Genomic DNA, 27,362 nt, shown 5'->3' with positions numbered 1-27,362 from the left:
ACGCATCGGCGGAATATCACAGAGGATTAAACTCAGTTCTATATAATATCGATATGGTATCAACATACCGACGGAATATCACAAAAAATATATTTTCTACTAATTTAGAATTTAATAAATAAGATTGTGACTTAAATAATTTTCTCTTAATTGTTTTATTTTTATTTCTTAAAAATAGAGCTCAATCCTATATGATACCGATAGAGTATCAATATACCAATGAAGTATCATACAGAATTAAGCTCAACCCTATATGAACCTATATAGTATTAATATACCGATGGAGAATTACATAAGATTAATTTATAACAGTGATACTGACGTCATGCTGATGTCATGCGCGAAATAAAAAAGAAAAAATTGGGGTAAGAGGGCAAATAGTTTGGATCATGGGTCCATTCAGGATAAATAATTGAAAAAATTACCTAAATACACAACTTATTTTACCATATTTTCTAAATTTCTCTATTATTTGAAATAATTACGCAATGTATCGATCGGATACATCACTTTACGTGATATATCAGGACGGTCAGTGATGTATCCAAAATCGAGACACGATATATCATGATGTTTTGGGATGTATCCGAAATCTAAATGAGATGTATCAAGACGTTTTGAGATATATCCAAATTTCACCAAATTTAAAAAAAAATTGTAATTTGAAATAGAGTAGGAATAAGATGTAATTAATTCTTAATACTGTGAGATTTGTGTAATCCCTATTAGATAATTTGAGTTGAATCCAATTTAGATAAATAGTTTCAATTAGATCTATATTTTGTAGTTTCCTTTAAAAAATAAAAGTCATATTTTTTGCATTCCTAACTTATACAATAGTCTAGTTTTTAAGTAATCATTTTGCTCTTATTATTTATAGATAAGCTTAGAAATTCAAAAATTCGCACTCCATATATTTAGTTCAAATCTCATTTTATTACACATTTGGATATCATAATACCCGCTGGTTAACCCATTTTTTGACTGTTAAATATGAGTGAAGTGGATATTTTGTTCGTTTTTATTGAACTTATTTTCAACCAGCACATATCCGATCCGATCCGACCCGCCCGTTTGTTTTAATGCATGCAAATCAACTGAACCCTCTAAGGTTTACCAAAAATGTAAAAGAGAGATTACACTAAGGAAATTTTTAAATGGCTTTTACAAAAATTAGAATATGATATTGCCCAAAAATGCTGCCATTAACCACTACATAATTACAAAGGCAGCTTACAAATGTGAACGACAAACATTGAATGATCAATGTTAGTAATGTAGCTCTGTTCATGTCAGCAATTCTAGTCTTTGTTTCGAGAGGAACGATCTTTGCGTTGACCACCAAGAATACGAGAAATCTGAAGACCTCTACTGAACGCTTGGTTGAACAGCATACGAGTTTGAAACTCGGATACAAATGGAAACCATGCCAGAAAAGCAACTGGAGTGAACAGAAGCAATCCCATCACAATCTCATAGCCACGAGCTAGAGTCCGAACTGATCCCCAGAATCCAGCTCTCCGAACAACAGGCTTCAACGCTTGAGCAATCTGGAAAAAAAAATGCACACAGAAGGAAATTAACACACAAACTACAGGTTTCCTTCATAGACACCGATTATTATTAAGTGCTCTCCATTTGGCTTAGCCATTCCGGATAAGCATGCATCTTAATCAATGACGACTACACCTCAATCCCAAGAAAGTTGGGGCCTTAATTTCCTACTAACACATGTTAATTACTGTTCATTGCAAGAAAATGTCATGTTTTAATCCTTAGTCTAAGCTCAGTGTTCAGTTATTATAAAGGAATCAACAATTCTGAGTAGAATATCACCAAGGAATACTTGTTGGAAATTTATGATATATATGCAGAGTATGGGAAATTTTATAGCATCACCAATATGAGATCTTAATGTATAAAGCTAGACAAGAAAATACAGGAAGGAGAACATAAAAAGGATGATGACTAACCAGAAGCATGCCCCAGCCAGTTGGCAAGAAAGCGAGAATACACACCAACATGTCTTTAGGAGTCATATGGAGCAGTGTCATCAGAATCACCAGTGTTGCAACAAATGTTAAGAATATCAAGCCCTTTATAAGACGGAACACGAGTTGGAGATTTGCGCTGAATTTTCGTCGACCAACAGATATTGTCTGAAAAATATAGAAAAATAAATCAGAAAAAGATAACAGCATAATAATACTTGTCAGGATATATTAATTTAAAGGGGTAGTTATTGACAACTCGAGTTGATCATTTTTGAGTTATCAAAGCAAACAGCAAATAAGTATGATGGATATCTCATCCCGTTTCATTTTGAAGCATTCCATATTTTTCAGATAAGCAATTTGAAAGCATCTCAAAATACGGAAACAGCTTTGAAATGCACCATTGAATGATGCCACAGGCAGAGAAAAATGCTCTTTATTTTTGTAATTTATCTTGTAACAGATTATATGAAGAATTTGGTCTTACCTTCATGACAAATAGTACCAGAATTATTACTAACCATGATGCACCATAAACCTGCAATCCATGCATAAATATTAGAATATAGCCTGATGTCCATTCAAGATCAAAAGAAGGGGCAATACATGTCATACCAGAAAACTCTGATTTTTCAATGTGATCTTCAAGTGATAGACGAGCCCATACTGATAGATAAAGAAGCGCAAAGACAACAGAATTTCAGCAACAATACCACGTATTCCAGAATGCCTAAGATGCTCTTGTTCCTCCTCCCACCATGATTCCCAACTTTTCTCGGGGGGGACACCAATACCTCCTCTGTTACTTATCCACTTATTCCAATCAGTCCAATCATCAACTATCTTTTGCCATTCAAAACCCGAGGGGTTGAAGAGGAAGGGAGCAAAGAGCCAGGTTCCCACCATGAACCACATTGACACAGTGATTAAGATATATGCAACAGCTCCTCTATATTCTTGACCAAAAATTTGATACACGAGTAATAGTATCATAAGCTCAAGTCCCTTGACAAAGTGGCTACGGGAGTAGAAGCGATAGTTATCGGCAAACTTGGCATGAAAGACCACAAAACCACGACCAGTAGGCCTATATTTTGCACCTCCATGGAGTAGCGTTCTTCCATAATAATGGGTCTTTGTCCCAAGTGAAAACGTGAAGAATACTGGCGCCAACTGCAGTTGCATCAGTATAAATTCACTGAGTGCTGTGCGGAATCCCTTTTCCAACCCAATCTCCATCATCATAGGGAGAGCCATCAAAAATCCAATTTGCACAAACGACTGAGAAGCAAGAGCCACTTGAAGAGGTTTATTGTCTTTTATAGCTGGTTCATTGCTGAGCCCTTCCTCAAGTCCACTAAGGACAAGGTAAAGGCGTCCATAGAGGAACACATACACGGTGAGGACTGTAATCTGCCAGAGGGAAGCAGAAAAAAGTCAGGGGTAAATTAGTTTTTTTTGGAAACAATACAATCATTACAATACAGTGAATTTTGAGCTACATACCAAGGTACTGAAATAGAAACCAATAGTAGTGAAATAACATGATAACATTCTGAAATAATCAAAACGATGTCCAAGCCTGTATAAATCCCGACTCAGGGTCTGTTCTCCATTGCCATTCGCTATTTTCGCCTCAAATAGAGATATTTGATTAAGTCCCACGTCCCTCCCTTTACCAACTTGAATGTATTCATGGTGAGTAACATTGCCTTCACGAAGTGTAGAATTAAAGCCTACAAAAGCCGTAATGAAGAAATTAGGTTTCACAAGTCAAATTACACAAGTAGATGAAAAAGACAAACATTAAGGTAAAGATGTTCAAATTTCAAAAAGTTTGGACCTACCAGCAAATATGTCCTCACTTAAGTTGATAATCTTAGAAGCCTTGCTAATCCCACCCCTTGTAAGGTGGAAAAGTCTGTCAAAAATATCAGGGTGGCCATAATGGAATCGAACCCTGGAGAAATATAAAGTGGAAGTTATTAAATAAGAGTGTAGAAAGAGCCACATTCGTATAGGACTTCGAACTTGGACAAATAGAGTATAGTCTAAGTAAATTTTAAATGAAAGAGAAGCACAGAGTAAACTAACTGTAGCACAGTTCAATGACAAATGTGGACTAGTATTTGCAGAGGGCTATATTATCAAATGCCAATTTTATTTCATAAAGCTGATGTGTTCATTTTATCTCCAACTGTAAGTAAGACAATCTAGAAATCCACATAATTGGTTGTTGTGAAGGAACTATGTATACACCAGCAGTCCTCAGATTTAAGATGTCTTCAAACACTTTGCCACAGCCCCGCATGATCCTAACTAAGTTTTAAGCTTTGTCTTGCACAGCTTTGAGGTCCCGACAAGTTGGAATGAGGTAGGAGACTATGATTTACCCTATATATATTAGGTAGCAGCACCATAAAACTGATATCTAAAAAATTGTATTCACCGAACTATCTCACTACATAAAAATCAGCTAAGAAGACAACATTTAGTATTTATATAAATGGATAACACAGTTCTCTTCTATAGAGCTTATTAAATGTTTGTTGAAGGGCTAACTATATTAGAAATAGAAACAAGGAGGAGCACTGGAAATTTAAAGTTCTTACTTCAGAGGGTTTGCCAACAGTCTCTGGCCTATTGTCACAAAACTTGTCTCTTGATTTGACATAAACCAAGCGAGAGAAGAAACACTGCATCAGACCAAACAAGAGATAAGTATTACTCATAGAAACAATTTTTTTTTTTTGAGAAGGTAACATTATTTGCATAACTATTTGCTGCATAAAAACTGCAGCTGTCCATGCTTACAAGGGAATATAGGACGATGTACTAAGCTATAACCTATATACAGAGATACTAATAATATAGATAACAAATCAGAAGTGAAATACTATTATAACAAGTGTCACCTTCCAGTAAATATGTGCTCTCTCAGCCCAAGTATAGTAGGGAACCTCACACCATCATGTTTCTTAAGAAATTCTTCGAGCAAATTCCTCACTTTTAAGGCTTCCTCCATGTAGTTATCCTAGAAACGGATATTTAATGTCAAGATTAGAGAAATTGAAATCAACATCTCATATTATTACAAGGACATACCTGATTCATATCTATAGTCTGCAGCCCCTCTCCACGAGTGAATATAATAGCATGATTCTGGTTTTCAGGCTTTCCCTCACCCAAGATAGCAGGACCTGGAAGTTTTATGCGGTAGATAACCTAAAAGCAGAAGACAGATTAAAATTAGAAGGTATTGTATTATACAAAAAACTATACTGTTCTGGCTAGTGCAACTTAACAAAAATGTCTAGATTACTTTTTAAATGGTTTTCCAAAAACTGCTTTCTATTTTCAAGAGAAATTCAAACAAGTTCACATGCATTCAAGTTGTGATTAGTGATGTCAAGAACTAGAAAAGAGGCCACTCTTGTGAAATCAAACCATATTGACATCTCCCAAGAAGAGATTCTGCCATGGTAAGAGCTTCAAATGAGTGTAAATGTAATAGCATTTAACAAGTTACCTCCATAAGGCAAGATAAACAACCAGAACAATAATAGTACCAGTTTAAAATTTTTAAATAAAAAAAGAAATATGCTTCAATTGGGTTAGCTATATGACTCCTCACTGACCATGTTGCTCCATTTGTAGGGCAAGAAACCTTGACTTTTTTTCCCTACTAAAAGAAATATATGTACTCCCTCTGCTTTAATGTGTTTGTCCTGATTGACTTGGCACGGAGTTTAAGAAAGTAAAAAAGACTTTTGAATCTTGTGGTCTTAAATCAAAGATATGCAGATCTTGTGGTCTTAAACATGCCATGTGGAAAGTTAGAATTAAAAAGTTGTCAAAAAAGGAAAGAGGCATTTTTTAAAACGGACTAAAAAGGAAAGTACGACAAAAATTGAAACAAAGGGAGTAATAATTATGACAGATTATTTCACACTTCCTACTAACCTGATCCAAGTTTTGACCAGGCTCAGTAGAATTTGAATTTGGAAGGGCAGCTTTGACAAGAGTGGAATAGTAGGCCTTTGGATTGACTTTCTTGGATTTATCTTTGCTTGGTTCTTCAATTTCATCAATATAAGCAACACGCATAGATGGGTACCTTTAATGAGAATATATAGAGGTTAGCACATTGCCTTATCAGATGGACTATCTAAAAGAGTTTACACATACGTTGTCATAAGCCGCAGAATATCTTGTGCACGTTGATCACCAGATCGCTTGTGAATACCATATAGCTGGCATGAAACAACATATGTAAATTTCATATCAGCAACTGCTTGACATTGTGCCCACAGAGACCGTTCTCCCTTCATCTGATCCTCATTTAATTCGATAGCCTTATACCCCTCCATCAAATCTGTTAAAGAAAAAGTAAACGACTTCTCAATTCCGATGAATACAATGTTAGGAGGTAACTCAGGGATTCTTTGGTAGTAGTCAATTACCATCATCCTGGGCCATATCAAGGAAAGCTTGAAGCTCTAGCGCTCTTCGGTAATACATCATCCCTCGCACTAGAAATCAAACAATGCATCAATGTATCAGATGTGTCACAAATTGTGAAGGAGTCCTACTATAAATTGCTGGAGTGCAAGTTTAGGCGGAGTAAGAAGAGGAAGAGGATAAACTAGAAAACATCAGTATAAAATTAACAGCAAGAACATTGCCTTCTTTTATCCTCATATGCACCAAACAAATATGGAATTCATACCAGTCCTTGTTAAAGTCTGTCCTCTATATGAAGCCCAATGACGGAGGTTTTCTTCTAAGTCAGGAGACCATTTATACCTAAGGTCATCTTCACTTGTGCAGTCCGCACGCTCAAGGAAATTGTTCCATTCATCTGTGTGCCACCATTATCAGTTTAGTGGAATGAGAGAAGGAACCAGAAAATTACATTTAAACTTAACCAACAAAGAGGAAAAATAACTAGCAGTAGATCATGTGACGACATCTTGAAATTCAAGGTTAACAAACAAACCTGGATAAATTTTCTGCAAATAGAACAGAATGGAAACACCATCTTCATTTTGTTTATCCAAATCATCTGATGAGAAAAGGACCTCCTCCGTGTAGTATGGGCTCAAGACACTAAAGTAAGAAAGTTCAAGAAACAAGTCAGACTGGTAAGCTAATTGTGTATGCTTCACGTCAGTTGAAGAAACACGAGAAGAACTACCCGACACATGATCTACCTCTTGTGATAATATAAAATCTCCAACAATAAACTTCATTCGACATTCCACGACTTAAGTTAATTTGAATAACACAAACTCAGCTAAGGTTGTGAGTGTTAAAACTGTGTGAACATCCTAGTAAAAGCTTGATAAATTAGAGAGAACACACTTTTACTTAATTATGTCTTCAACACGGTCCCCTGATGATTTTTCATGGGAGAAGGTGAACATCCTTTGGATAATGAATGATGGTGAACTTGAATCCAAGATCTCTGCCTGCTTTGATACTATGTTAAAATTGAGTGACCATCTTCATCTAAAACTTTATTAACATGTTAGAGAGGCACACTTTTACTTAATTATATCTCCATCAATATCCTATTAGAATTGTCCAACAACTGCTTATTCTTCCCTTTTTTACTGAAGTTTGGTTGTTTATTCACAATAACATTCCGAGATTGCTGCATTCGTTAAGACATTTAGTGGATAGTAGTGCATAATCCTTAAACACTATTTTTGGAGATAAATGTATAATCCTTTAGTTCATGTGGTGCAAAGCTTTAGGCTTTAAATTAAAATTCCTTAAATGATCTCTTCAGAGATGGATGACACTAATTGTTAAGAAAATGGACCTTTGGTCTATCTCAACCACAAAAGCTAGCTCATGGTGAGAGGATTGTCCAAGACCATTATAAGGAGATGATGTTACAATATATTCTTTTTTTTTTTGCTAACTGTGGTGTCTGGGCCCTCGACTAATTCCATTGGATACATGTTACCTCCCACCAGTAAAGGTATCATGTGACTCTGCTCATCAAGGCAAGAAAAAAATCATCTGGTTTATATAATTCAGATAGGATAGTGAGATTTTAACCTAAGACATCATGATTGTCAATCCACTTAATTGACTACCTGACAAAAATCATGGTTGTCAATCCTCTTAATTGACCACCTGACACACCCTTGAATGCTGATTTGACAATATGTTCTTATGTATCACACATAGTTGACGTTTTATATATACAACAACAACAACCCAGTGAAATCCTACAACGTGGGTCTGGGGAGGGTAAAGTGTATGCAGACCTTACTCCTACCAAGGTAGGACGGCTGTTTCCGAAAGACCCTCAGCTCAAAAAAGCATAAAATGCATAAAAGGAGGTCAGATAAGGCTAAGAAATTCAAAGCAATTTGGAAAGCAAATAACGAAAGCTTTACAGATAAAATAGAGTAGTCAAAGTACATAAAGTAATAAATAATAATAGAAATCAGAGCACAAGAAATCATAATGTGCTAATGCGCCTACTAATAAGGAAAAATAACGAGACTATGTACTAGTCTTCTACCCTAATGTGGGTCCTCCACACTCTCCTATCTAAGGTCATGTCCTCGGTAAGCTGTAGCTGCGTCATGTCCTGTCTAATTACCTCTCCCCAATATTTTTTCAGCCTACCCCTACCTCTTCTGAAACCATCCATGGCCAACCTCTCACACCTCCGCACTTGGCATCTGTGTCTCTCCTCTTCACATGCCCAAACCATCTCAGTCGCATTTTTCGCATCTTGTCTTCCACCGAGGCCACTCCCATCTTGTCCCGAATAGCCTCATTTCTAATCCTATCGCTCCTGGTGTGCCCACACATCCATCTCAACATTCTCATCTCGGCAACTTTCATCTTTTGAACGTGAGAGATCTTAACTGGCCAACACTCCGCCCATATAACATAGCCGGTCTAACCACCACTTTGTAGAACTTGCCCTACGTTTTATATATAAACAAACAAAAAATACAATAACTATATCTAACTACTCATACTTAGTATGATTGTGGATATTTAGTAGTCCAAATGAGCATGTCTAAAGTTACATTTTTATTTGCATTTCCTTTACAACAAATATTTTTTATCCCTCATTCTCCAAATGTTACATTTAAAGTATTTAGAATTTTCAATGGCAGTAGGCGAGTGGCTCAGCATGTCAACCAAAGGAATTAAGAAAAAGTGCTTTTACGCTACAACTTACTACCCATTTCCTCATTTTCCACAATATTCAATATTCTCTAAGATTTTCTGCTTATGGGACAAGCAATTTCCCCCTTAAAACGTCCAGTACGTAAATATAAGGAAGATCTGTCCACTATAGGCACATCATGATACCTCATTTCCTCTGCCTTTTTTCCCTAATGATGAGTTCATGTCTAGTTGACTCCATATGCAATATAACACGATGTTAAGAAATGAACATTGACCCTAACTCAACCTCAAAAGCTAGCTCATGAAGCGACTATTGCCCAAGATCATGTAAGGAGACAAAACAACCCCTCCCTTAGCCAATGTAGGACAACCTAACACCTCCTCACACATCCGGGTCTTACAATTGGAGCATAGACACAATATTATGGGGCCCAACATCGGAAAATGCAATTGGAGATAATAACATTATCAATACTACCTATAATCAACCTCCATCTTCAGCAACATCACTAGCCAAAAGTAATTTGTGCAAATAAACATGAAAACTCGTTATCATTGCAATGCACCTATTGATAACAGGAAAGGAGAAAGACCATCAATAAACAAGGCCCGAGGACTTACGAGAAAGAAAGCATATTGCGGACTTTTGGTGCTGTGGGCATGTCCATGAACAATGAATTGGAGAAAAAGGATATTCGCCTCCTAGCTTCTAAGTTGGATGGTACATCCATTGCAGACTCCTTTACTGTAAGCAGCAAATACAATCTTTTGATCTGTGGAAAAATAACAACTTTTAGAAAAGGAAAATGAACACTAACTGCAAAGATATTTCCCTCAACTTGACCTACCTTCTCTTTCCAAGCTTCTGATTCAGGAGGGGGGAATTTGATAGCTCCAGCAGAAGCAAATAACTGATATTGCTGATCAAGAGGGACCATTCCTTCATACCCTGGGACTCCATGGATGGAATCTACCAAGCTGTTTGATTGAAAAGAAAAATGCCCAAACAGAATTTATCACCAAATTCATGAATAACCTCCATGATTAACGATTATAGGCCAAAGAAAAACCTTGATACATGATCTTCCATCATTATATCTCGTGTAACAACTTCTAGCATGTCTTGGAATAGAAGTACAACTTGATCCCTGTCCTCCTGCCTATTTTCTAGCTGTAAAATTTCAGAAAAATCAATTTCAGTTCAATATTTCCCAATTTACCAGCAATAAAAATTGGATGGGTAGAGATATCCATAAAGTGACAATGAAAAGAATTCAACAAGAATGGACTTTGAAAACTTACCAAGTACTTTATGAGCTTAACAAACAGCTCATAGAGACTGGGAAGAGCACTCATCTTGAATTCACTAATTAAATCACCAGCTTCAATATGCTTGTCTACTTCTGAGAAGATATATTCTATAACCCTAAATAACAACACAAATTGAGAAGTTACAACATGAGAAAGCATTCAGAGTAAAGGAAAAGCAGCATTAATCACTATAATCTTACAGAAACTTACTCCTTCTCACGATGACCTGAAACCAAAACTTTTATCACATTGCGAAATGAAGCATAGCACTCACAAACAGCAGATGACATATATGGGTCAGCCTCAATCCTCTTTTTCAGCTCACGGTCCTTTCCGTTGCTATCCTTAGCCATATCCACTGCTATTGGAATCTATTCATACAATTTGAGTGAGTCAGAAATCAAGTGAATAAAATATGCCATCAGCTACTGATTTTTGTACGAAGACAGAAATAATCATTCAAAATGCACACTGAGTAAACCCCACAATATATCAATATTAAAAAGACCAAACAAATCCAGTCTAGTCAAATGGAATGCACACTCATTTACCAACACCAGAAAATAAGTTTTTCTTTTAGTGCAAAATTATAAAAGAAGTCAAATCTTTCACTGAGATGCAGCAAGTGTGAGACCAAAATCTTCAAAAAAGAAGAGAAGAGAAGAACCTTGCTAGCAAGCAAAAATGGTGGCCACTGCACGAGATCCAACTCACGATCAGCCCAGTAAGGAACAAGCAAAAGATCCATCTCACTGAAAATGAATGCAAGCATAACAATAGTAAGTAAATGCATAATTTAGATTAGCAAATAAGGATATGATGGAAGGGCCAAAATGATGTATGACAATTCAGAACTTACCGATTGCTAATAAGATCTTCCTCTCTAAAACTTGTGATTATTTTATTCCACAATTGAGCAAACCTTGCAGCTTCCTTTTCCTTGTTGGATGGCACCTAATATATTATGACATTTTATAAAGTTCACAAGTTAAAACTTCCTGATCACTTCCTTCTCATTATTTCTAAGCTTAAAAAAGTACAGATATTAGAAGCCAATGACAAGGAAAAAGAAACCTAACCCTGGCGAAATTTCGAGAGAATGTTGCTTTTAGTCCTTTCTTTTTAGGTTGCTCACTCTTCTCCTCCGGTATTAAACAAGCATTAAAAGCACCAGGCAAAGACTGGAACCTGGACCTCAGCATTCCTAAAGTTCGAATCTGAAAGCAAGACAAGAAATTAGAGGCCAATAAAGAAACGTATAATGTTTCCTGGGAGCAATCAATCCATCAAAGTACAAATCTGCAAATATAGCTGCTGCTGAGGTTCAAATCACACTTTTTCCAGAAACAACAGCAGTTGGATTAGCCCCTAAACTTTACCATGGTATGGCAGATAAGAACGAACACTGAAAAGATTCTCAGCTACTGAATACACATAAATTAAACCAAGCATATGATTCCTTACATAGTTTAAAAAGAAATGGACATAAATTGGTGACACGTTCAGCATTTTAATATGAAATTTTCTTACTGGCACTTTAGTCAAACAGGTTGCTAGAGAACACCAAGCTCATATCAAAGTCGACCCAAAACATAAAGGTCACATCTAAATCTATTAGCTTCTCATCTTATTTTGTTAGAATTTGCAGAAACAGCTTATACTTAAAACTAAGGAGTCTATATTATGTTCATTTTTCAATTAGAATCCAAGATTATTACCCATAAAAAAATCCAAGATTACGAGAGACAAAAAGACCACAGAAGTGAAGCAGTTAAACCACCAACCTCTCCAAGCCTACGAAATGCTCCATAAATACCACCGAATATTGTGGAGAATATGGCATACCATATCTGAGCATCCATGAAATAAACCTACAATAAAGTAAATACGACCAGTGTTTTAGCTAAACTGGAGTAAACTACTAGTATTACACCACGCCGCTGTTAATGACTATCCAAACGAGGAGAAGAATCCTACAAGGATAACCGGAGCCCAAAGAGCGATAACAACACCAATGTTGCTGCTTGCTGCAAATTAAAATAGCCATATTAGGACCACGAGGAGAGGGGCATAATATCAAATAGCATAAAGTTCACATCAAGTTCATTACCATGGGGGAAAAATTCATGCCACTGGTAAGTGGTAATGTGGACACCCATAATTTTTTTTGTTGGTTCCACTAAAGGCTTTATCTGCAGCAAACAACATTTCAGTGTCAGTATAACTCGTAAAGCAGGCACCTTTTACGAACATACCATATTAATTTGTAAATAAGGAAAAAAATGTGAGGAACTGGGTCACGATGAGCAATCACATCCCGAAAATCAAGGCGGGATTGGTGGCAATACATCCCAGTATGTATATGGTAGACTCTGTGGAAAGAAAGATATTCAAGGCGTTCTGAAGATAGAAGCAATCACATCCTGAAAATCAAGATGAGCTGCCTTGGTCTCTTTTATTTTTGGTGTAAACAGGAATTAATGGGGGATATAGAAGATTTAGCAGTCACAGTTTAATAGGAAAAGTGTGAAGTTTTTGTTTTTCAGCTTTTTACTCATCCTAGTGTCCTTTTGGACTGTACATCCCCTCCCTAATCCCTATAATCCTTTGAGTGGTGGATTTTTGTGATATATTAAATAGTTACCTTTACCTCAACAAAAACATTTCTATTATTTGCAAGAAATCCTTCTACGAGAACAAATAATTTTCGGGAAAAATGCTTATTCTAATGAATCAAAGACTAGTCACCAAATTCATGTTCCAGTTGATGGTGATAAGAGCACACATAATTTTGCAATGTGAAGCTATGACCCTTGTGCTTAACTCAACCCAAAAAATTAGATCATGAGGACAGGATTGCCCAAGACCATAGAAGACCACAACTCATTTCATCAACCAATGTGGGACTTTACACTCCCCCAAGACTAGACAACTCAAGTGCAAATAACATAACACGGGATCCAACATGGAGAAATACAACAAAGAGACTAATGGGTTTGGCTCTTAGGCCTAACACAACCCCAAGAATTAACTCATGCGGGGAAGATTATCCAAGACCATACAAACAAAACTCATTCCATTTACCAATGTGGGACTTGACGTCAGAAAAGCTAGCTTAAGAGATGAGGAATGCCTAAGTCATATTAAAGAAGCCACTCATTCCTTAAAGGACCGATGTAGGACTTAAAAATATGGTTTTGGACAATCCTCACCTCTTTAGCTAACATGGTATCAAAGTCAAGCCCAACCCAATTCATTATTAATTTGATGTTGGGTCCCCGTCTAATATAATTCACAATTCAAATGTCCAGTCCTAGCCGTGCGGGATGTTGGAGTCCACATTGGGTGGGTTAAGGGTACTTGGTCTTTGTATATGGTCTTGGGCAATCTTCACGTCTTGAGCTAGCTTTTGGGGTTAAGTTAGACCCAAGGTCCATTTTTTTAACACTTAACAAAAGAAAGTAGCAGCCCGATGCACAAAGCATCCCGTGTTAGCGGGATACAGGGAAGGGCCGCACCCCAAGGTCATATACCAATTCATAGAACACTAGATTAGGACAAAATGTCTCTAAAATAAGACAATAACAGCTATTGGCTAGCACGTTGAAAATTGATGCATATTACAACTCAATCCCCTAAGACAAATGTGTTGTGGCTACAATACTTGGTTGACATACTGCTGCAAAGAAATCATACGAAAGGACCTCCGAAAATGAGAGGGATCTACGTTCTCTGAAAAAGTGCCTGAATAGCTATGGTTCAGCAAGAGAAGCAACATCGGATGTTTTCTTTTCTGACTTGTTCGTTAACCTCCAGCATTGACTCAGAAGAATCCCCCAATAAACTAAGGTATTTGCTGTGACTTAGCTATTCTTTCAGGAATCTGAAAGTGCACTTTCCGGAGGAGGGTTTCCATGAAAAGCATTAGAAACAGGAATGTCGCTTCCATTCCTTTACTTCTTGTCTTCATTTAATTTAATTTTTCTATATCATATTTTTTGGGTTAGAAATGTAACATTAAGACCCCTTGGTAGTTGGTAAATCTCAAGTAATTGGGATATGATTAAAAAAAACATTTAAAAAAAATCCCCTAATATGAAAGCAACATTGTCCTTCCAATAATCCAATACATCTAAACAGAAATCAATAAACAAAACAACATGCTTCTAGATTATATGGCTTGCTTTGATAGACTTAAAAGGTAAAAGTTGACAATAGAAGAGGCATTACCTCTACATAGAAACTGAATGCTAGTTTTGTCGCAATTAGAAGTACCCAGAACATAGTGTATCTGAAATTTAGAATAAAAACTAATCAGATATAAAGTGGAACCATTGATATGAAAGTTTAAAGCTTCGACTTAGTGTGTCTTACTTGAACAATGAAAAAGTGCTTTCATGCATTCCTCTACCAACATAAAGACGAGGCTGCAATTGATAACAAAAATCGTATCAGATTTCTAAACAGATGAATAAGAGCTCTTACAAATGCACAAACAAGTGAAAACATATACCTGTGACCACCACATCATCAGCATCACGATTTTATAGTGTGATCTCTCTAGGAATCGACGAACGAAGGGAAAAAGAAAGAGCAGAGCAGCGAGCATATTGGGTGACAAGTAGATTACCACAGCCAGTATAAACAGTGAAGGAGAATCTGAGTTGCTGCCAAACCAATTTCTAATGGCTTGGGCAAATGGAGGAGGATTTTCCCATGTATAAGCATATGTAACCGGTAAAACGATCACCCAAGCAGCTGCAGATATGACCTTCAATATGTATCGTAGTTTAACATAGAATGACATGCTTCGCCTAGCTTTCCAATTAAGCATCACATCAAGAGTGGCTGCAACAGTTTAAATGTAAGTTATCAATAAAGTGTGGCAACACAAATCAGAGCACTGATGTAGAGGTCAACAAAAATGATGCACGTCCACTTAAATAAGGTAATTTCTCCAGTATACTTTTGTCACTTGCGACTGCCTGTGTGCAATCCAACAGTTTTTGTCTCAGCGATACCCATTTCATTGGACTATAAGGGGTCGTTTAGTAGGGTGTATAAGAATAATGCTAAATAGAGTGTATTAGTAATGCTTGTATTAGTTATACTTGCATTAATTATGAAAATATATTTCTTATGCATTGTTTGATTTGGTTTATTAAAAATAGCATGCATTGCATAATTTTTTTAAAAACTATTTATTTACAAAGATACCCTCCACAAATATGATGGAAAAGATGTAAAAAAAGGTTTTGAGGGGCAACTGGGTCTTTAACCATGCTAATGCACGCATTAAAGTCCCTTGAATTACTAATATCTAGAGTGTATAACTAATGCAAGTATTAGTTATACATAGCATGAAAAAGTGTACCAAACAAGGTACTACTAATACACCAAATTAATGCATGCATTATTTTTGTTAATACACTCTACCAAACGACCCCTAAGGATATTCTAATATTGCAGAACATCAAATGCTAAATAACTTTTTTCTTAATGACAATTTTGTCTGGACAGCTTTCCATCAGATTAATTTACTGGATACCTTTTAACTCCCACTACCACATCTAACAGATTACACTTGAGCAAATGGAAAGAATTAACCTATACTCACCTCTAAATAACTTTTATCATAAATTCTGTTCAACAAATTGCTGTTAGTAGCTCATAGTATTTCAGCTGTGTCAAAAGGGACACATAAAACGTTTACCTTAAAAATAAAAAAGAAAAGAAAAACTATCCTTCATGGTATATCCAATCACCTACTAAAAACTTCCAATTTCATGTATTATCCAATCACTTATTGAAAACCTCCAACAGTCATCCATGAAAATTGCATCAACCATAACAAATAATAATACAGTTTTTCTATTCAGCAAAGAAGAGAAAATAATTTTACAAACCTTGCCCAAGCTTCAAAACTGCAGCTGTTATAAACACACTCAATACTTTCTTGAAAACATTTGAAGTGAAAACCATGCTCAGGTCTCCCGAACCATTCCAAGCAATAATTATCATTGCCTACACACAATCAACAGTTCCTTGTCAATTACATAAAGATAAAAGACGATCCAAACATGGTTTCCAAAAGAAGAAGGTACCTGCAAACACAATATGAAGAAGCTCCACATTCTGTCAAAGCTCCTAAAGATGTGCAAATATGATCGTATCTCAACAAAATTAACTTTCCCCAGCCAGCGATCAGTAGAAGTCTTGCTTTCCTAGATTTCAGAATAACTTGATCTAATTAGTTCATGAGTTCATGTCATCAAGGATAAAGTTCCACTGAACATACAAAAAACAGCAGATACTCTGATGCATTAATCACATAAGCTAATGGGAGAGAGCATATGGACATCAGTTCTGTAACATCATAAAATAAAGAAAACTGCAATTTCAAAGAGACAGAAGCATAAACGCTAAATTAATTGCCAATGGCGGGAAAACAGACAAATCCACATACCAATCGCCAGGATTACAAGCAGTATACCATGAGTTCAATGGCTAGTATCAAAAGGAAAAAGTAGTTAATATATACCACACAGTCACCGACAGCGAAGTTCCCTTAACAAACCTCACAATTTTGTTAGACAAAACCCCAACTCTAAATGATTAGAAACAACACCTTTGTTATATGGTGAGTTGTACAAACAATAACCACACACAAATGGTGCAAATGGGCAGGAATGGAGCTAAACAACTAGGTAGTTGCAAGAAAATTCGCAGCTGCATTAAGACAGGGAACACACGAACTTAAAAATGTCTTCAGCTATAACTATGCCTATTGAACTAATAAAAGGTGCTCTTATTGCACGTTGAAGTTTAACTACGTGCATTAAAGGACAAGGTTCTGAGCTACATTTAGACAGAACAAAAAACATCTGTTCCTTCATACTGTCAGTGTTATGGCCTGTCAGTGCTATTGCCTAATACACCAAAAACCTAGGTCCTCTGTATAGCACGTTTTAAGTTATCATCTATGCAGTGGATGGAGAAAGGGACCATCATATTGTCAGTGCAATGCCCTATTTCCCTAAGAAAGTCCACTTACTAACAAGTCAGAACCTTATATTTGTTCAGTAGAAATATAATCCCTCTTAAAGCATTATTAGTCCTTTCAAACTAGAGGACCTGAAAGAGCAGATGCAACTTTTATCCTCTCCTTCAAAACTTAAAATTCAAATTAAGAAGCTCAAAGACAAGATAATCAACCAGAAGATAATGTATTATTAAGAAGCCTTCAGCAGCTAAAAGTTTTACCCCATTTCTCTCAGCCCGCTGTTCTTCTACAGGGAGGCAAAAGAAATCAGCATCAGCGCGCATGGGCCAACCTAATCTGAAGCAGTCAACTGACCTACAGTTTTACGCATAAAGTCAGAGATAAAGAAAATATTGGTCAACTGAACCAGAAGAAAGGTACCGAAAAGGGAAAAGTTGACTACCAAAAGTATTCATTTAAATCATCATAGTTCCTCCACTGGGAATGCTTTGCTTTTCCTCTTCTGCTTCTTGCAGCTTCCTGAAATGACAGAAAAGGATGTAAGAGTTTTTTCTTCAAGTTCTAAAGAAAAATAAAAATGCCATACAATTGATTGGAGAAAACAGATAGCACTAAAATGCACGCAATACCCGTGCAATCACTTCATAAATAGGAGTAACAACTTTTCTCAAGAAAGCCTCCTCTTCCCCTCCATACGCTGGCTTAACATTTTCACCTGTCATGGGACTAACATTGCCAGCTAGCATGCCATAGAGTTCAAAAGCCATCTACATGAGAGACCAATGTGTGAGATCCAAATGATTTAACTTAACAAGAAATATCTGAAGCATATTAAAAAGGGAAATTTGTTAAAAATATAAATAACGCACCACAGCAGCTGAGTATCTGACAGATAATTGCAACATATTCTCAGCTGAGAATCGCATTTAATTCTCTCGATAGGTAGAGTCACAGCTAGTTTATGGGAAAAAATCTCTTTTCTAGATTTACAATCATTATTTAATCTTACTTTTTCTACTTTGAGTATTTTCGTATCACCAAGCTGCAACTTCTCACAATATCGAAGAGTATGAAAAATTATGTCAACCGTCAGCCAAAGAAAGTTTTAACATGTCTGAGAACAATTTCATAAACCAAATCACCATGTAACTACAAACGATTTACAGGTTTGCTCTCATCCAAAAATTCAGTAACAAAGAATCCTACTATTACATCAATGTTGACTTTCTCATTTTTTTTGGTCATAAACAGTGTTATCAAAGGTGAAAAGCGCAAAAAAGCTCTAAGGTCCGTTGGGGCTTTAAGCTCAAAGCGCAAATAAAGCGTGGGCTTTAATGAAAAAAGGCGCAAATGGAGAAAAAATACAAATATATATGTTTAGTCCAAGATTAATAATTATAAACATGAATGACAAATATATGACCAAAGAAATTGAAAACAAATTATGATAAAGTGAAATATCAATTGTTTAGTGTCGCTTCTTAAGAAGAGGCTCATTGGCAAGGAAAAGTTTGCCTTAGAACCTTAATGACGACACTGAAGCGCACATAAAGCGAGGCGAAGCGCTCACCACGTTTCGAGCCTCGCTTCAGGACTTAAGCGCGCTTAAAGCAAGCCTTTGACTACACTGGTCATAAATACAAAAGATAAGATAATAATATGTTCTTCAAAACATTGTTTCATACATCCATTAAGTTCGTAAAACATAAACATTTTAAAACCTTACGTGATGGTAAATATAGCATAGGCATTCCGGCATGAATCTTAAATTTGCAGCTTCCCCCCATATGAGAAGATACAATCCCATATATAATAATTTACGCTGCTGCACTTCCTGTTGTATTGTTGGCAGCCTGCAGATTTTGGCAATCAGAAAAATCCACATATACAAGCGAAAGATGAGCTTAAATTGCAACATATTCGATTCTTTCCTACAGACTAACACATCCACAAGAGATACTACAGGAATCTTTAGGTACATATTACGCTGTTCTGAAGTACAAAGCACCAAAGCAGAGACTTCTATTTTTTTTTGAGGAAAAAAACAGAGACTTCTATTCTATCTACTAACAATCAAGAAAAGATCTTCGATGAAAGTTTGAGGTATATTAGCTGTTTCCTTACAAAGCCGAATTTCATTTCAAGCATTGATGTCTGAAGGCAGCAGGACATAACTATTTAAAATTTAAAGAGAAGCCCCTCACCATAAACTGCTTTTCCTGTCCAAGTACTTGCACCATTTCTTGTAGTTTTTGAAAAGCTTCTTCATGACTTCATTCAAAGCACGCTCATCCAACTACACAAAATAACACAATGAACAAGGAAAACCCATCATTGAAAGCTTCCCCCACGCACCAATCAAAGCAGATCAATCAATCAAAAACAAAATCAAAACTAAAGATATTTATGCATATTCTTGTTATAGAATTAGTCCTTTAATTCATCATATCAAATATATCATCTCAAAGTCTGCATTAATAAAAACACTTAGCAATTCCATTTTGCTGTGTATAAAGGATTTATTTATTTTTTTGATAAAGGTCACATGTGTATAAAAGATTTATTACACACTGGAATTATGCATTAAGGTTCTCATTTACTTCAATGAAGACTAGGATAGCTGCAGAAACCAACTATTGTTGTTTTAAGGCCCAAATGAGGATACTGGCCATCTAGAGAAGATAATTCCTCCAAAAGTTTGAAAGATGGATACTAAAAGACGAAGTTCAAAATCTGATAGTCATGGTGCTATGGGCATTAAGAAACTGAGAGCAAGGAGATAACTACAGAGCAGATATCTACTTTCAATGAATTTATTTTTCAATATGAAGAAGACAGTTCTCTTCTCGTCTTTTTAAGCAGTACATATTTCTTCAGAAAAACTAGAATCAGCATGACAAAGAACATATGTTGCAAAATAAGAATATAACAAACACCAACCAAGTAGATATACACTCTTTGAGCTTTAGAGAGAGTAGGAACTCAAAAATACAATGTTTTTTTAACAGTCTCAAGGGTCTCATTGAGAGTTACTTTGCCAGACAGCAAGTAGTCCCCAACTATCAGCTATCCAGCAGATTCAACAATGCAATCAATCCTGTTAAATATTGAATAATGACATTCCTTTTTTTTTACCAAGTATGAAAATCCTTTCAACTAAAAAATATGTTTTAGCAGTTGAGGGAAAATATTGATCACTCATCAATAACAAAAAGCAGTATCATGTCTCACACCTTGGGTTGTTGGTCAGGCTTTGGATATTGGCGTATGTGTACATTGGCAAGTAGCAAAATGAGATGCTCCCTTTGATTTGCAACACTATCTTTCTGAGAAGCAATTGACAAAAGAAATGAGCTCAACAAAGCATATTGATTTTCATCCTAACCAAAATAAACTTTCTTCTAACCTCAGAATAAGTATGAATAGCATGTCAAAATTAACAGTGGATCAAAAATGAATTGCTCTACCTGAAACCCAAACATAACTTGAAGCCAGTCAAGAATATCTTCATCTTTCTTCTTCTTGTAATCCTTGGGCCATGGAAGACCTCTAGTATTTCGGAGAGCGTAAACAGCAGCCTGAACCTGTAAATGGAGGAAAAAAGGAGAATTTATTAAAGCAATAAATGTGAAAAAGAAATGCAAAGATAAAGAAATGCCTAAAGTTGGAAGTCCTGTCTGCGAGAATACAAACCTCAGGAAATCTCATAATTGCCTGATTTACACTATCAGGATCCAGAGGAAGAATATTATAAGGGACTAAGATCTGTGTCTTCTCAGCAACTTTATCATGAGCTTCCAAAATCTGGTTAATGGACAACCAATAATCCAGCACACACAAAGAAAAAAATGTTATAAGCAAGGATAAGCAGTAGACATAGCAAATCAAAGCAGGAACTTGAAAAGCCAGCAGAAAAAGAAGGGTTTGAATGACTTGTCGATGAAAACTACTTCACCTCACGATCAACTTCTACTGCTTGAGTCTGATTAACTGCTTTCAAAACCTCAAAGAGTACATTTGCAGTTTGGTATGCCTTGGTAAGTTGTGCACTGGAAAATTAGAAAATATGAGATTAAGTATGTTCAGTTTAAACTGAAAGCAAGAAAGAGACCACTATAAGAAGGCATAATAAATCTTTAACAAAGGGGCAAGATACCCACCGATCTGCTTTCTCAGCAGCATTTTGCAAAGCTTGAATGTACTTCTTGTAGTAATGCTGGTAAAAGCTCTGCATTTCACGTGCATCACTTTTTTTAACCCTTCCAATCAAGGTTGGATCATTTTCCTGAAAAATAAATTTGTTACACACACGAATTACAATTGTGCACAAACGTATAAGAGGTCTTCAATCAATTTTGATTAATGACCACACCCAAAGATGAAAGCACAAAAGAGCACTGGGAAAGGAAAACGAAAAGCAGTAGATAGATAAGCAAATGTTGGACAACAAAAGGACATGACAGGCACATGACCTTTTTAGTTGGATTCCTAAGTATCACTAAAAAGTGTCTACAGGAATAAACTGTTAACTAGTGAAAACTATAAGAACATGGAACAAACGGATATCACAAAAAAAATGCCACTACCGCAAGTAAGAAACACGTTTAACAGAACATATTGAACCAACTGTCCTTTGAGCATGTCATTGACATATTATTAGGGAGAGAAAAATCCATGATTTTTACCCTTTCAAGCCGCTGCAGGAGGGAAGTTTTAAATTGCCGAACACCACGTCCACTTGAAGTGGGATCTAACCGATGAGCTTTCTCAAAAGCATAAAACCGACCTACAAACAGATTGATGTCTGAATGTTAGAACAGAAAACTAGAAAGCATGTTTATATAAGATCATATCCAAGTCCAGAATTTGTCAATAACAAGATGAACAGAATTAATCATAGTAAGTTCACATTGTCCAAATCCACTCAACCCATTTTCCTCTTTAGTTGTTCGCAATTTGTAAGCCTTCACTCAAATCAAATCTTCTGCCTACTAAAATACAATTACCTTAATTCAATTACAAACTACCTCACTTCATTGTATTTCAGCTAAGATTTAAATGCAATATCTAACTCCAAACATCCATATTAACACCAATAGAAGATGGTTGCCTCAGAGGAAAGAGTAATAGCAAAACCATGATGCCCTCCTAATCTAATTTGATGCTTGGTTAGTCCAAATACTCCTAGTCTAATTTGAAGCTTGACTAATCCACATTCTAATTTGAAGCTTGGATAGTCCAACTACTCATGAGGTAGGGCTGACGCTGTCTCCTGCACGACCAAATCTACCAATTAAAGGCCAAAACTCCATTCTTATGACATGATAAGTGACACAAAATAAGAAGTGTGCTCTCTAATAGCTTCAACTTTTAAGATGAGATGGTTACACAAATTCAACTTGGTATCAAAGCAAACAAAGGTTTCGGGTTTGAGTCTCCCCGCCACCCGTTATCAAAAAGTATTTCCCCATGCTGGCTGAGGAAAAAGAATTAAGCCCGTACATGAGGAGGACGTAGTGAAGATATAATTAATAAAATAAAAAGTGTGTTTCCTCTACTAGCTTAAGCTTTAGCTGTTAGATGAGATGGCCACAAAAATTCATCTAGATGAGGGCATACAATTAGACATCAGTAGATGTCATCTAATTGATTGCCCCTAGCATTGACTATCTGAGAGTATAACTCAGAAATTCCATAGCAAACTATCTCAAACAAAATTCTAAGGACAGTTGTCGTCCATTTTGATGAACTTGACATTGAAACACATTTGTCCATCTGTGAGTTCATTTTCTGATAAAGAAATCTGTCGGTTCTAAGCTTTTAAAGCATTGTAATTACTCCAAAGAATGTCTCTTTGTTAGTTGAATCGTTGAATAGGATAGGAAGAATTCTAATCTGAAAATATTTTTTTCCGATCAAACTGAGAAATGAATAATAAAGGGAGCACTACAGCTTCTACATGATTCTCTCCCAGTTATCATGTTAGCATAATGACTAAACTTTCTAGATTACAAGGTTCAACAATGAATAACTGCAGAGATGAGCACAGGAACTCACATAGATATGCGACACGGGGGTTACTGGGCTCAACTTCATTCGCAACACGAAGAATAGGAGCAATCTCCGCCAGAGACGATGGCACCACTTCACTGTCAATCATCGACTCCCCTATGTTCCCCATCGTTTGTGTCCGTGTTATCCGCCGCTGAAGCGACGGCTCCGGTCCCCCTCTCGATGCCATAATAATTAACTTTCACACCTTTATATCTTCACTTAAAAAATCTGAATATAAATTTCATTGTGCAAGCACATTAGCATCAGGTAAATAAGATTAAAAGCCTTAAAGGAATACTAACAGGCAACTAATATTACATCAAGTGATCTTCACAGGCATTGAGTGAAAATGAGAATACTTAAGCACGGAAACAAAGAACAAATGGATTTAAGCAATGTTAAGCAAGCAAAAGAGCCGCATTTACCATTGATATGGTGATCAAGATTTTAAATAAATGAAAAAAAATACATTTTACAGCACATAAGCATAAACTCGACAAAATGTACAAAAAAACAAACACACCCACAGAACATAAAAGAGTGATTTTGCATAAGGACTAAAGAATGATAGATAAAAGAGGACAGTACATAGAGAAGAAAGATGGGCATCTAGCGTCAAGCAAAGAAACAAAGAACAAATGGATTTAAGCAAAGTTATAAAAGCAGAAGAGATGCATTTACCATTTATACGGAGATCGTGATTTTAATAAATGAAAAGAAAAAAACATTTTACAGCACATAAGCATAAAACCGACAAAATGTACAAAAAAAAAACAAAATACACCCACAGAACATGAAAGTGCGATTTGGCATATTCAAGAAAGATGGAAAAAGAGAGCAGTACATGGAGAGAGCAAGATGGGCATCCACAGTCAGTAAAGAAACAAACAACAAAAGGGATTTAGCAAAATTAAGTAAGCAAAAGAGCTGCATTTACCATTGACATGGTGATCAAGATTTTAAATAAATAAAAAATATTATATTTTTACCAGCACATTAAAATAAACCCAACTGAACGTACAAAAAGCAAACACACCCACATAACAAAAAGGTGAAATTTTGCATAAAGATTCAAGACAGATAGAAAAAGAGAACAGTACACAGAAAGAGCAAGATGGGCATCTAGATTTTAGCAAAGTTAAGCAAGCAAATGATCTGCATTTACCATTGACATGATGATCAAGATTTCAAATAAATAAAAAAGATCATATTTTTCCCAGCACATTAGCATAAACCCAACTGAATGTACAAAAACCAAACACACCCACATAAAAAAGGGGAAATTTTGCATAAAGATTCAAGACAGACAGAAAAAGAGAACAGTACCCAGAGAGAGCGAGATGGGCATCTAGATTTCAGCAAAGAAACAAACAACACAAGGTATTTTAGCAAAGTTAAGCAAGCAAAAGAGCTGCATTTACCATTGATATGGTAATCAAGATTTTAAATTTATTAAGAAAAAAAAGATACATTTTTACCAGCACATTAGCATGAAACCAACTGAAATGTACAAAAACCAAACACACCAAAAATAACAAAAAAGGTGAAATTTTGCATAAAGATTCAAGACAGACAGAAAAAAGAAGACAGTCTAAAGAGTGAGCAAGATGTGCATCTACATTCAGCAAAGAAACAAACAACAAAACGGATTTAAGCAAAGTTAAGCAAGCAAAAAAGCTGCATTTACCATCGACATGGTGATCGAGATTTCAAATAAATAAAAAAGAATACATTTTTACCAGCACATTAGCATAAACCCAACTAAATGTACAAAAAACAAACACACCCACATAACAAAAAAGGTGAAATTTTGCATAAAGATTCAAGAATGCTAAGAAAAAAAGAAAGCAGTCCATAGAGAAAGCAAGATGTGTATCTACATTCAGCAAAGAAACAAACAACAAAAGGGAATTTAACCAAAGTTAAGCAAGCAAAAGAGCTGCATTTACCATTGATTGTTAGTTCAAGAATGGTGAACAAGCAAAAGGTGGAAAGTGAAGAGAAACCAGCAGAATAAACCCTAGTAGTAGTAGAGAGAGGGGTTAGTTTTTTTTTAGTTTTTTTTTTGGGGAGGCTGCAACTTTAAGCTACTTAGCAAGAAAGAAAGCAAGAATGATGATGAGAGGGAATTTGGTGGGGTGGGGGTAGGAGTGGGGAGTGAGGGGTGGGAGTGATCAAAATTTGGAATTTAACTATGAAAAGGGGGGTCATGAGGTTAGAGTGTAGGGCCCTTTTTCAAGTATCAAGGTATGTTTATGGAAAAGCCCATGTTATTTGGTTATATTACTAATGTGCCATTATCTTAGAGTTATATTTGTCCAAGGTAAAAGAGTTTTGAGATAAGAATTCCTTTTGAAGAATAAGATTCAAAATATGAGTTAATGGTAAAACAAACATTTAAATTATTATTTTTTGTGAATTTGTCCCTTAATTATTCATTGCCTATTTACCTACTTAAATTACATAATTTTGTAAGTTGTATATCTCAAAATATCACTTTCTTTATTCTAAAATATATATTGATGTTGAGTTGGCCTACAAGTATTTATTATCGATTGAGAATAAATATTTGAACAACTCAGTATGGAGGTGTGTTTTAATATAAAAGGAGTGATAGATTAGATAGGTAAAGAGAAGAATGGATAGTTGAAGTATGGAACTCTAGAAAAAAATGATAGTTTAAATGTGTTTTTAACCACTAACTCTTGAAATAACATTTGAAATATATTTTTGAGAACTTTTTATTTATTAAGATAATTCATTATTTCAATTTCAAACGTGAAATATGAAATTGGAAGTTAAAAAAATCTTAATTGATTAGCGTCCTTTGAGGTCATATCTAAATTCGCGGTTATTTATACATTGTCTTTTTTCTCCCTCTGCTCTTACGCTTTACATCTAAGATTACTAACCTATATTCGGTGATCATCGTTTCTCCACGAATAACCCTATTATTACTATGTATATTGTCTTCTTATATAGATAAAATTTATTTTATTATGATTATCCGCTCTTACAAGTTATTATGTGAGAAATTCTTCTTTTAAAATCTGCCACTCTTATCATATTTCTACATCTACGTCGTAAATTTAACAAAAGCTTTAAGTTTCAAAATAAAATTATTACTATTTAAATTTCCTATCATATAGAATAATCACATCCACAATTTTAAGGCAACAAGCTTAAGAAACCATTTATTAAAAAGGAGTTTGGTAGATAACAAATTGACAAAGAATTAGACGTGAAAAAAACTATTTTAAAAGAAAAAAAAAACATAACATGAATCTTGGTGCAAAATGAAAAAAGAAAAAATACTTTATTGTATACTCCTTTTTTTAAAGTCAAAAGTTGGCATATCTTTTGCTTATATGAATGTAAGTTGTATAATCAATTTTGCCAAGTCATTGTATATATCTTCAATTTAGAAATTAAAGTGTTTTACAATTTTTTATGAAATATATATTGACTACTAATGATATTGGTTGAAATGTCTTAATCAATATTAGAATCTCCAATCAAACTTTAATCACATGGTTAACAGGATAACTTTGAACTTTTTTTGGGATCAAAACTTGTTTTATTTTTTTATTCATTGTTTTTATCTTTTTATAAAAGTTTCATTCTTAGTGTTAGGTCTTTATACCTAAAATTATTAGTTACTACATCATACTTAGGCAGTTAGGCATTAAGTAACAAGAAAAAAAAGGAGTATAATATTAAACATGTTAATCTTCTTTATAAAATAACTTTGATTCTGGTGACGATAGAAGCAAAGCGCAACATCAATAATATATTCAGTTAGATTCCAAAAAAGAGGGATGCAACAAGAGGAT

General features: G+C 35.4%; 1 protein-coding gene across 1 annotated transcript; it reads right to left on the bottom strand.

Annotated features, from left to right (window-relative positions):
* Positions 1-1,120: 1,120 nt before the first annotated feature.
* LOC129887789 (callose synthase 3-like) lies at positions 1,121-25,661 on the bottom strand. Its single transcript, XM_055963015.1, has 43 exons — positions 25,479-25,661; positions 23,533-23,757; positions 22,161-22,261; positions 21,636-21,760; positions 21,431-21,524; positions 21,169-21,279; positions 20,943-21,059; positions 20,709-20,801; positions 19,680-19,771; positions 19,202-19,328; positions 18,105-18,242; positions 17,918-17,994; positions 17,736-17,829; positions 16,577-16,696; positions 16,379-16,496; positions 14,986-15,320; positions 14,847-14,899; positions 14,703-14,763; positions 12,583-12,664; positions 12,450-12,499; positions 12,257-12,343; positions 11,552-11,689; positions 11,332-11,426; positions 11,140-11,224; positions 10,683-10,843; positions 10,464-10,587; positions 10,232-10,332; positions 10,010-10,139; positions 9,783-9,934; positions 6,994-7,103; positions 6,724-6,855; positions 6,458-6,526; positions 6,183-6,369; positions 5,958-6,111; positions 5,100-5,219; positions 4,910-5,028; positions 4,607-4,690; positions 3,842-3,954; positions 3,501-3,730; positions 2,610-3,407; positions 2,482-2,532; positions 1,974-2,159; positions 1,121-1,550 (listed from the first exon to the last, which is right to left on the bottom strand). The coding sequence occupies exons 2-43, from the start codon at positions 23,714-23,716 to the stop codon at positions 1,302-1,304; spliced, it is 5,847 nt and encodes a 1,948-aa protein (XP_055818990.1). The 5' UTR covers positions 23,717-23,757; positions 25,479-25,661; the 3' UTR covers positions 1,121-1,301.
* Positions 25,662-27,362: the final 1,701 nt, after the last annotated feature.

Source organism: Solanum dulcamara, chromosome 4, assembly GCF_947179165.1.
Source record: "Solanum dulcamara chromosome 4, daSolDulc1.2, whole genome shotgun sequence".
NCBI classification, from domain to species: domain Eukaryota; kingdom Viridiplantae; phylum Streptophyta; class Magnoliopsida; order Solanales; family Solanaceae; genus Solanum; species Solanum dulcamara.
The sequence above is the reverse complement of the archived record's forward strand: the minus strand, read 5'-3'. Positions and strand labels throughout refer to the sequence as shown.